The sequence below is a fragment of the Rhinopithecus roxellana genome, chromosome 11 (genome assembly GCF_007565055.1).
Source record: "Rhinopithecus roxellana isolate Shanxi Qingling chromosome 11, ASM756505v1, whole genome shotgun sequence".
NCBI lineage: Eukaryota > Metazoa > Chordata > Mammalia > Primates > Cercopithecidae > Rhinopithecus > Rhinopithecus roxellana.
Window position 1 is genome coordinate 75,749,542 of NC_044559.1, and position 11,771 is coordinate 75,761,312.

General features: G+C 46.4%; 1 protein-coding gene across 1 annotated transcript in view; it reads right to left on the reverse strand.

Annotated features, from left to right (window-relative positions):
• Positions 1-9,456, reverse strand: part of PI4K2A (phosphatidylinositol 4-kinase type 2 alpha) — a 37,921-nt gene extending 28,465 nt beyond the window's left edge. Inside the window, exon 1 of the mRNA XM_030941512.1 lies at positions 8,959-9,456. Within this exon, the coding sequence (XP_030797372.1) occupies positions 8,959-9,399 (441 nt within the window). The 5' untranslated portion in view covers positions 9,400-9,456. The remainder of the gene's footprint in view (positions 1-8,958) is intronic.
• Positions 9,457-11,771: the final 2,315 nt, after the last annotated feature.

The following is an 11,771-nucleotide window of genomic DNA, read 5'->3' on the forward strand; positions in this document are numbered from 1 at the left end:
TGGAGAAATCCCGTCTCTACTAAAAATGCAAAATTAGCTGGTCATGGTGACACATGCCTGTAGTCCTAGCTAGTCAGGAGGCTGAGGCAGGAGAATCGCTTGAACCCAGGAGGCGGAGGTTGCAGTGAGCCGAGATCACGCCATTGCACTCCGGCCTGGGCAATAAGAGCGAGAGTCTGTCTCAAAAAAAAGAAAATAAAAAAAAAAAGTAAATATGCTATCCAAGTGATTCATCCTCATATCATAAGACTCTCCTTGTCCTCTCCACCCCACAGCCTACTCAAGCTAGTCTGGGTCATAAGACATTTTCCTGTGGGTGTCACTTCCTGAATGGCAGGTCACAGCAGACAACATGCACCCATCCGCTTTCACCGACTCAGTACTCATATTAGGAATTGGCTAGGTCCATGTCACTAACAATAACCGGTCGATCTTGAAGCCAGCTCCTTTAAAAATGCCCTCCAAGGATTTGAGAGGACAAAAAAAATACAGAACTCCTCCTTCTCCCTCCAAAAAGAATCGATTTATTCTTAAAGACAAACTAACTTCTTTACTGGCAAATGCAAAATGCATATATTCACATTATAAGTCTTCAAAATTACTTTCTTGTCCAAAGCAGTTAGCTAAAGGTCTCAGCAGTCTTCTCTGTCTCTGTTCCCCTGGAACCCCAGCCTCTTAATAACAAAGCAGCAGTAGCAACAGGCTCACAACTCAGAAAATGACTGATGAGTTCACTGTAACCCTCCGGAACCTAGACAGGAAAACCAAAAGGCAACCTGAAGCATGTCCCAGAACCCAACAGTCAGTTCAACTGAGGCACATTACGGAGTTCAGGAAGCTGGTCCACAATGAAAGGGAGGCCAAGACACTCCTATTATTACTGGAGGCTGAAAAATACCAGGGCGAAGGCCAACTGGTAAATACTTCTACTTAAAGAAAGAAAAGGTTGAGCATGGTGGCTCATGCCTATAAGCCCAGCACTTTCAGAGGATGAGGCAGGATTGCCTGAGGCCTGGAGTTTGAGACCAGCTTGGACAACACAAGACGCTGTCACTGATTTTTACAAATTAGCCAGGAATCATGCCTGTAATCCCAGCACTTTGGGAGGCCAAGGTGGGCGGATCACCTGAGGTCAGAAGTTCAAGACCAGCCTGATCAACATGAAGAAACTCCATCTCTACTAAAAGTACAAAATTAGCTGGGCATGGTGGCCCATGCCTGTAATCCCAGCTACTCGGGAGGCTGAGTCAGGAGAATCGCTTGAACCTGGGAGGTGGAGGTCACAGTAAGCCGAGATCACGCCATTGCACTCCAGCCTGGGCAATGAGTGAAATACCGTCTCAAAAAAAAAGAAAAAAAAAGGCCGGGCGCGGTGGCTCAAGCCTGTAATCCCAGCACTTTGGGAGGCCGAGACGGGCGGATCAGGAGGTCAGGAGATCAAGACCATCCTGGCTAATACGGTGAAACCCCGTCTCTACTAAAAAATACAAAAAACTAGCCGGGCGTGGTGGCAGGCGCCTGTAGTCCCAGCTACTCAGGAGGCTGAGGCAGGAGAATGGCGTAAACCCGGGAGGCGGAGCTTGCAGTGAGCTGAGATCCAGCCACTGCACTCCTGCCTGGGCGACAGAGCAAGACTCCGTCTCAAAAAAAAAAAAGAAAAAAGAAAAAAGAAAAAAAAAATTAGCCAAGTGTGGTGGTATGCACCTGTAGTCCCAGCTACTCAGCGGGGAGAATCCCTTAAGCCTAGGAGATCAAGGCTGCAGTGAACTAGGAGCATGCCACTGCACTCTAGCCTGGGTGACAGAGCAAGACCCCATCTCTAAAAAAGAAAAATTAAAAAACAACAAAAAAGAAAGCAGAATTTGAAGGCCAAGATTGCAGTCAAGTGTCATTTAAAGACTGACCTCTCAAACATCTCGATTTCCTTCTACCATAAGGAGAATAAGAAGCATTTCAATGACTCCGAAAGCATGAGTAATTATGGTTACGTCAGTAGTACAGGGGTTTCATTAAAGAATACTGCGTGGACTAGATCAATGAGGGAATGCTAGAGTACGAAGGACAGAGGAACAAAAGGGCATTCAGACAGAAGGGGAGACAAGTGCCTTTCAAGACTAAGTGTAGGCCTCAGTTCAATTCAATTATGTTAGCATTTGCTCAGGACCTAGCCTGTGCAGAAAGATGTGCAAGCATTCCGCAGGCATTTGGTGGCTTTCCTAGACAGAGAGGTAAAATAGCCTCTGGCCTAATTTCCAATGTTCACTTCATAAAATCAACGATGCTCCTGAATAATCAAGAATACGCTCCTCATTTGTTCTCCTCACAGAGAACAAACTCTAAAACCACTCAAATTGGAAAGACACCCACCAGCATTTAGCTGGAAAAGAAAACAACTACTGCCTGATTTTTCCTCACTATCCACTCTCTTCTTTAATAGATTTCCAATTCCTTTATTATATCTAGGAGAGAGCATCAGTTTGATGCCAATATTATGAAAACAACTTTTCTTAACACCCATTTGCTAATCTCCCCTCTTAACAAAGGAGGGGTGAGGTACAGATAACTTAAGCAGTAGCAGTTCATGAAGTTGGGAATAAAAACCAAATCACACAAGAAAGCAAGAGGTCATGCACCAGCTGGTGTCAGAACCCACAACCAACTACTGGAACCTGAGCCCAGTGCAGTGGCTCACACTTATTATCCCAGCACTTGGGAGGCCAAGACAGATGGATCATTTGAGATCAGGAGTTCAAGACCAGCCTGGCCAACATGGTGAAACCCCGTCTCTACAAAAAAATGAAAAAAATTAGCCAGGCATGGTGGCATGTGCCTGTAGTATCAGCTACTCAGGAGGCTGAGGCAGGAGAATTGCTTGAACCTAGGAGGTGGAAGTTGCGGTGAGCCGAAATCACGCCACTGCACTCCAGCCTGGGCAACAGAGCTAGACCCCCTCTCAAAACAAGCTAACAACAGCAACAAAAAATTACTGGAACCTGGAACCGAGGAGGGTCCTATATCTAACCAGCAGTGACAAGAAGGAGGGTGTCATGCTATGCTAAAAGAGGCCCTTTCTCCCAGAACCCAAAATGTGAGACAGTTCAAGCATATCATTCATATCACACAGTGAAATATACAGAAATGACCTTTCATAAAAGTCTTCTTTTAAAGTTTAGTATACATAAAGTGGGCAGTTCTCAAACTTTTTGGTCTCAAGACCCCTTTAAACTCTTAAAAATTAGGCTGGGTCCCAGTACTTTGGGAGGCCAAGGCGGGTGGATCACCTGAGATCAGGAGTTTGAGATCAGCCTGGCCAACATGGTGAAATCTTGTCTCTGCTAAAAATACAAAAATTAGCTGGGCATGCTGGTGGGCACACCTGTAATCCCAACTACTCAGGAGGCTGAAGCAGAAGAATTGCTTGAACCTAGGAGGCAGAGGTTGCAGTGAGTCGAGATCATGCCACTGCACTCTAGCCTGAGTGACAGAGACTTCATCTCAAAAAAAAAAAATTATTAAAGACTCCAAAAAGCATTTGTTAATGTGATAAAGGCTATATTTGCCTTCAAAATTAAAACAAGTGTTTCAATGTTGAACAAACTATACTTAATAATTAAGTATTCACTTTAACTATACTTAATACTTAAATACTAATCTATAAATTAATTTTATTTATATTATTATAAAATTATATTTATTCTATTAATACTAATTCATTAATAATAATACAAATAAACCCATTGCATGTTAACATAAATGACATTTTTATTTAAAAAACTGTATTTTCAAAAGATAGTGAGAAGACTGGCACTATTTTACATTTTTGCAAATCTCTCTAATGTCTTAATTGAAGACAACTGTATTCTCATATCTTAGTATTCAATCTGTTTCAACATCACACATCATGTAGTCTCTGGAAATCTCCACTCTCCACTCATAAGTAAATGAGAATGAAAAAGGAAAATAAAGTCTTAGAATTATGATGAAAATAATTTTGATCTGTGGACCCCCAAAAAGGAGCTCCCAGAGGTCAAGGTCCCTGGGCCACACTCTAAGAACCGCTGTATTCTATGGTATAGACTGGAGGAAAATAGCAGTCCTTGATTTAGTTATTTAGGTTGAGAAGCCTTATTTACAAGTTTATTCTTACAAAAGGAAGGGAAGGGCTTGTCCAAATATATAAAACCATCCAGGCACAGTGGCTCACACCTGTAATCCCAACACTGGGAGGCCAAGGCTGCAATGAGCCAAGGTTGTGCCACTGCACTCCAGCCTGGGTGACAGGGTGAGACACTGTCTCACAAATATATATATAATAAAATATAATAAAATTATTTTACTAAAACATTAAGAGGCAGTCAAGTTTGTATGTCATACATGTAGGTCTTGAGATTTTTTTTTTTTTTTTTTTTTTGAGGCGGAGTCTCGCTCTGTCGCCTGGGCTGGAGTGCAGTGGCCGGATCTCACCTCACTGCAAGCTCCACCTCCCGGGTTTACGCCATTCTCCTGCCTCAGCCTCCTGAGTAGCTGGGACTACAGGCGCCCGCCACCTCTCCCGGCTAGTTTTTTGTATTTTTCAGTAGAGACAGGGTTTCACCGTGTTAGCCAGGATGGTCTCGATCTCCTGACCTCCTGATCCGCCTGTCTCGGCCTCCCAAAGTGCTGGGATTACAGGCTTGAGCCACCGCGCCCGGCCAGGTCTTGAGATTTTAAGCATCATCTACCAACTCTTATAGCCTTATTCGATGCCATGTACCCAAGAAACCCTAATTCAGCAGTTAGTAGGAATGTTTTTAAAAACAAAACCCAAAACACTCTGATTGAGCTGCCCCCACTAAGTGCCAGGAACTACATCAGGGGCTTTCATGTGTAATATGTCATTTAATCCTCTTAACCTAGTGAGTCACATGCTGTCCTATGATTCTTGGCAATGTGAACATCTAGTATTACTCCACGCAAAAGAGAAAAAGCTCAAAAAATCCTTTTGCAGTTGAGTGAGCATGAGACCTGAAGCACAAGGAGGTAAGTGAGGAGGAGTAATGTGTGTACTCTCCCCATGACTTCTAGCATTTTCCATCTGTTCCTGGACCCCACTGAGACAGAAACCATCCAAAATTGAGAAATAGGACCAGGGCTGTTATCTTCAAGAATCTTTCAGACTGTCTAAGATCCAAAAGTGGCTGTGGCAGAAAGTGTTGGTTCTCCCAATCTCTGTTCCCCCTTGTTCCCTGGACACAAGACCCATGATTTGTACCTGAGCAAAAAAAAAAAAAAAAAAAAAAAACGGCTATAGTTCCCAGCCACTACTATAGCTAGGTTTTAGACAATGGGATATAAGTAGAAGAGTCTCCTACAACTTCTACGAACTGCCTTAAAGGATGGGGGCATATTAACCCTTTCCCTTTCCTTCTTCCAACTGGCTGAAAAGCAGACAAGATGTTTGCAGCTTGAGCGGCCATCTTGGACCACGAAGTAGAAGCCACATTCTAAGGATGGCTGATCAGCTGGCAGGAAGAACCCTATGTCTCCAATAAAGTAAAATGTCATGCCAGCCCTGAGCATGCCTGAGCAGCTAGTCTATAGACTTCTTTTACATGAGGCGTAAATGAACCTTTCTTCAAGTCATCATTATTTTAAAATATCTGTCACATATAGCCAAATTCAATACTAACCAATACAGTAGCTGAGAAGAGAATTCAGAAATTTTGTCTTGTTTTGTTTTTGAGACAGAGTCTCACTCTGTCGCTCAGGCTAGAGTGCAGTGGTACGATCTCGGCTCACTGCAACCTCCACCTCCCAGGCTCAAGTAGTTCTCCTGCTTCAGCCTCCCGAGTAGATGGGATTACAAGTGCCTGCCACAGTGCTCAGCTAATTTTTGAATTTTTAGTAGAGATGGGGGTTTCACTATGTTGACCAGGCTGGTCTCGAACTCCTGACCTCCAGTGATGCGCCTGCCTCGGCCTCCCAAAGCGTTGGGATTACAGGCGTGAGCCACCACGCTTGGCCAGAATCTGAAAATTCTGATGACTGAGTCTGAGGGACCAAAGAATAGTGGTGAGAACATGAACTCCACAGCCAACCTGCCTGGGCCCAATCCTGCCTCTACCACTTACTAGGTGTGAGACCTTCGAAAAATTAGTTATACCATCGGTCTGTGTTGTCACCTGTGGAGATAATAACAGTACCTACCTCCAAGGGTGGTTATAAAGATTAAGTGAGTTATTATTTGTAAAGCACTGAAAGGAATAGAGTAAATGCTATGTAAGTATTTGTTTAATAAAGTAAATACATTTGGAGGAGAGCCAAAGATGACAATTCCAACTACAGTAAGTCTGTGGGCCAGTCTAACCCACCGCAAGCATTTAGAAAGTGCCCTTTGTTCTAAATCACATTTGCTTCACTGGAAGCAGTATGGGTACATCAAAAAGTTTTGTCAGGGCATCTGTGTTTTGACATCCCCTATGAGAAAGGATAGTGGCCAGGAAGTTTTAGAGACCAGAATCCCTAAATCACCAAGTAACATACCTATGGTATGCCCTTCTCTGTGGCCTATGTACTGAGATGGTAGTACTTTACCTGCCAGGTAGATTTAAGAGATCATATTACTTCCACCTGTTAAAGCACCAGCTCACTTCTCAGCTGACCTCACCCACTTCCAATGCAGCTGTAACAGTGTCATGAAAGAAAAACAAAAATATTCCTCCTTCACCTGTACCTATCAAAGATAATCTTAGCCCCTTCTTACATTTGCCAACAAACTAAAAATACCCTCTGCCCACAAAAAAAGGACAGGCATGGCGGGTCACACCTGTAATCCCAGCACTTTGGGAGGCTGAGGCAAGAGGATGATTGCTTGAACCCAGGAGTCTGAGACCAACCAGGGCAACATGGTGAGACTCTTGTCTCTACCAAAAATAATTTTTAGCCGGGTGTGGTAGTGCATGCCTGTAGTCCCAGCTACTCGGAAGCTGAGTGGGAGGACCTTCAGCCCAGATGTCAAGGCTGCAGTGAGCAGTGAGACTGCACCACTGCACTCCAGCCTAGGTGTCAGAGTGAGACCTTCTCTCGAAAAAAGAAAGAAAGAAAGAAAGAAAGCATCTGGCACTCACATTTCTTTGCTTCTAGAAATGATGGTTCCCACTTGCGCTTGCAAGTTCTTTTATTTAAGAAACTTGGCCCAGCACTTTGGGAGGCCTAGACGGGTGGATCATGAGGTCAGGAGATCGAGACCATCCTGGCTAACACGGTGAAACCCCGTCTCTACTAAAAAATACAAAAAACTAGCCGGGCGTGGTGACGGGCGCCTGTAGTCCCAGCTACTCGGGAGGCTGAGGCAGGAGAATGGCGTGAACCGGGGAGGCGGAGCTTGCAGTGAGCTGAGATCCAGCCACTGCACTCCAGCCTGGGGGACACAGCGAGACTCCGTCTCAAAAAAAAAAAAAAAAAAAGGAACTTGGAGGCCGGGTGCGGTGGCACACCTGTAATCCCAGCACTTTGGGAGGCCGACGTGGGCAGATCACAAGGTCAAGAGATCGAGACCATCCTGGCCAACATGGTGAAACCTCGTCTCTACTAAAAATACAAAAATTAGCTGCGCGTGGTGGCGCATGCCTGTAGTCCCAGCCACACAGGAGGCTGAAGCAGGACAATTGCTTGAACCCTGGAGGCGGAGGTTGCAGTGAGCCGAGATCGTGCCACTGCACTCCAGCCTGGCCACAGAGCAAGACTCCGTCTCAAAAAAAAAAAAAAAAGAAAGAAAGAAAAGAAAAGAAAATTTGAAAGACTTATTACTCTCAAAGCTTTCCTCAACTCAGTTTATGTAAACTGTCTGTTCTCTAATTCTTGATTAATTCAGGGACAACTCAAACTCTGAGTGAATAACTAGATCATTCAATGAACCGAACCAAGAGCTACAAGTAACAGCCCATCCTGGCCACTGAGGACTCCTATCGAAACAGCACCCTGGCCATCTAAAGAGTTCACACAAGAGAGATGTCAGGGAAAACCTGAGGAAACTTTGACACCCTTAATTTAAACAACAATACATCTTTCCAATGACCCATTCTAGCACACCTGAAAATTTCCCTGAAACTTCCCTGAAAACAGGGAAGACTTGATATTTCTTAAATTCTGCAGTTCTCAAAAGGATAAAGGTCACTTCTCAGATGCCCTGGTCACTCCATGCCCCATCCTATCACCATCTCCCTTTATATATAGGCAGGGGACAAAATAAAGGTCAGCAAACACTCTGCCTTAGCTGAAAAGCAGGCTATTGATAGCCTTGGGAGAGAAATGAAAGAAAAAGTAGCTGACGGCCCCATGTTTCCAAAACTCCAAGTTCTATCTAAACTTTGGAGCCGTCAAAAAGGATCTGAACCCTTTCCCAGAAGTGAGCAAAAACCAGGGCAGATGAAACTGGTGAGTCCGCCCACTCTTTCTTCAACGTCTGTTAATAAGAGTTGGGACGGTGGCAGGGACATCCCCCACAACACAGAAGGCTGGAACAGAATTCTCAGATCCCCTGATGGGTCACCCATCCTCCTCCGTGAACAGCGACACACTGGTTCGGTCGGTCCAAAAATAGAGAACAGGCCTAAAGCCCCAAATCTGTAAGTCAGCGGCCGAATAGCAGTCCCAGTAGTGTGAAGCTAAGTATCCTACTAGAAAGCAGTCTCTGTCCGGCGGCGGATTGCCCCACCACACTGCTGGGCCCCCGGCCCGTATCTGGTCAATTTCCTCTTTTCATTTTCCGCTCACTCCTCCCCCACCAAGCAGGTTCTGATTTATTTCTCCATTCCGCAGAGCGTCCCCAGCTCCAGTCCTCAGTGGCATCCCTAAATCCTGCCAGGGACTGGTACTGTGAAGTTTCTCCCTTCTCCCTCCGGCTGTGCGAAGCCTCAAACTCCCCAGGAGCGCCGCCGGTCCCCAGCCCGCGGCAGCGGTCCCCACCCCGGCACTCACCCCCTGAAGGTCCTTGACGAAGTAGCTTCCGCTGGAGCCCTGGTAGATGCGCTCGGGAAAGATGCAGCGCTCGATGGCCAGCTCGGCCTGCCGCACCACCGCCTCGAACTCGGGATCCTCCGGGAACTCGTTCCGCTCGCGGTGGGCCTGAGCGGCGTGCGCTGCCGCCGCGGCCTGAGCGGCCAGAGCCTGGGCCTGCGCCGCCACGGTTTGGGTCTGGCCCTGGGCCGCCGCACCCCGGGCCCGATCCAGCAGAGGCTGCCGCTCCCGGTCGTGGCCCGGCGAGCCCGGAGGAGAGGGGCCCGAGCCCGCCGTCGCCGCCGCCGCCACTCGGACTGCGCCCCCGGGCACCTGCGGAAAGTGAGCGCCCGAGCTCGACGGGAAGGTGTAGTCCGGGGGTTGGGCCCGCTCGGGGGACACTAGTGGGCTCGTCTCGTCCATCCCTCAGTCAGCCGGCTCCGGGACCCGGCGCGCTGCACACCACTGCGCTCGCGGCCGCGACCAATCCGCGACATCCCCCAGGCCCCGGCCGGCCAACCAGGTCGCGACGCTTCCTTGGCCCCGCCCCTAACCTGCCCTGTTTACTTGGCTACGAATAGGCGCGGCCCGTCGCGCGCGAACAGTAGCCAATCAGAACCTGCTCCTACGCAATCGCTGCCTCCGCATTTTTCTCCCCGTCACCTTCTGTGAAGACTGCGCATGCTCCAGGACCCAACCGTGGGTCAGACACTTCCTCTGCCCCTACTATCCCAGCGCCGCGCTTAGCTTCCAATTGGCTTACTGGATTTGGGCGCTTTTAAAACAGCAACCTTCCTGTCAGTCACTCATTGAGTGCTTACCCTGAAGCGGTTGTGAGATTGGAGGAATCTCATCTATGTATCTTCATTCATTCAGGCAGGCACTCATTCATTAATTGAGCACGTACTATATGTTCTAAATGCTAGGGAGACAGCAGTGAAGCAAAGAAACAAAGCTGCTGCTCTACCTCGATGAAAGGTTTTTTTTAGGGTTTTTTTCTTTGTTTGTTTCTTGGGTTTTGTTTTTTTTTTTTTTTTTTTTTTTTTGAGACAGAGTGATCTGTCTCCAGAAAAAAAAAGACAGGGATCAGGTGATCTGCCCACCTCGACCTGCCAAAGTGCTGGGATTACAGGTGCGAGCCACTGCGCTTGGCCTGCAAGTTGGTTTTTAAAGGAAAAGAGGCAGTTCCTAACTCGTTTACCAAGAATTTACATTAAAATAACAAGTTATAGATTGGCTATACATTGTACTTTGTATCCCAAATTCTTATCTCAGTTGACCTAACGTATTTCCAATGTAGATGTAACAGTGTCATGTTACACTTCAAGTTCACAGGAACTTGAAGGTAATGGGTGAAGTAGCTAGTCAGGATAAAATGTCTTAACAATTGCCTCCAGGTTTTCCTAGGAACCCCTGAAGATTTCTTTTTAAATTATTATTATTACTTTTTTAGAGGTAGGTTATCTCTGTGTTGCCCAGGCTGGTCTTGAACTCCTATCCTCAGGCGATCCTCCTGCCTCAGTCCCCCAGAGTGCTGGGGGATTACAGGTGTGAACCACCCACAGTGCGGCCAAAAAATAAAAAATTTTTAAAAGAAACCCGCCAGGCACCGTGGCTCACACCTGTAATCCCAGCACTTTGGGAGGCTGAGGCAGGCAGATCACTTGAGGTCGGGAGTTCAAGACCAACATGGAGAAACCCTGTCTCTACTAAAAATACAAAATTAGCCTGGCATGGTGGCGCATGCCTGTAATCTCAGCTACTCGAGAGGCTGAGGCAGGAGAATCACTTGAACCCAGGAGGTGGAGGTTGCAGTGAGAAACTCTGTCAAGAAAGAAAGAAAGAGAGAGACAGAGAGAGAGAGAAAGGGAGAGGGGGAGGGAGAGGGGGAGGAAGAAAGAAAAGAAACCATTGCCCCAGAGTGTGGGTGTGGAAGGCATGACTGAAGTCCCATACTCATGTCTTTGAGCCAATAAACCATGCATACATCACACAGAGCTCAGACTGCTCTAAGCTATCTTTCCTTCTCAACCTTATAGGAGTTCAAGGTCAGCCTGGGCAACATAGCAAGACTCCATCTATTTTTAAAAAATTAATTTTTTAAGGAGTTCCTAGGAAAACCTGGGGGCAATTGTTAACACATTTTGTTCCTGACCACTGCCTCACCCATTATCTTCAAGTTCCTGTGAAGATACAAACTCGTGATACAAAGAATACTGCATAGCCAATTAATATCTTTTTTTTTTTTTTTTTTTTTTTGAGACGGAGTCTCCCTCTTTCGCCCAGGCTGGAGTGCAGTGGCCGGATCTCAGCTCACTGCAAGCTCCGCCTCTCAGGTTTATGCCATTCTCCTGCCTCAGCCTCCCGAGTAGCTGGGACTATCTTACACTGTGCCTGGCCCAGCTACTCAATGCTTATTTGTTAATTGAAGAAAAATATGGTCGGTGAGCCTAAGAAGTTCTTACCACGAGGTAAGAGTCCATCACTTTTATTCACACTGTAAAATCTCAGTGTCTAGACACAGTAGGTGCTCAGTACATTACTATTCGTGAGAAAGGGAAGGAAGATAGAGTCCCTGCCCTCAGGCTGAAGTCATGTGACTTTCTGAGGCAGTAGGAGAAAAAAAAAGCCAACAAAATGAGCTCAAAACTCCGTAACAGTTCACAAATTAACTGAGGCAGGCTGCAGCCTTAACAAAGCCTTTATTTTATTTATTTATTTCAACCAGAATGCTCAAGGATCAAGCAAAGGCTTTAAGTGGGTCATGTGCTATCAGCTGAGTCTTAAAGAAAGAG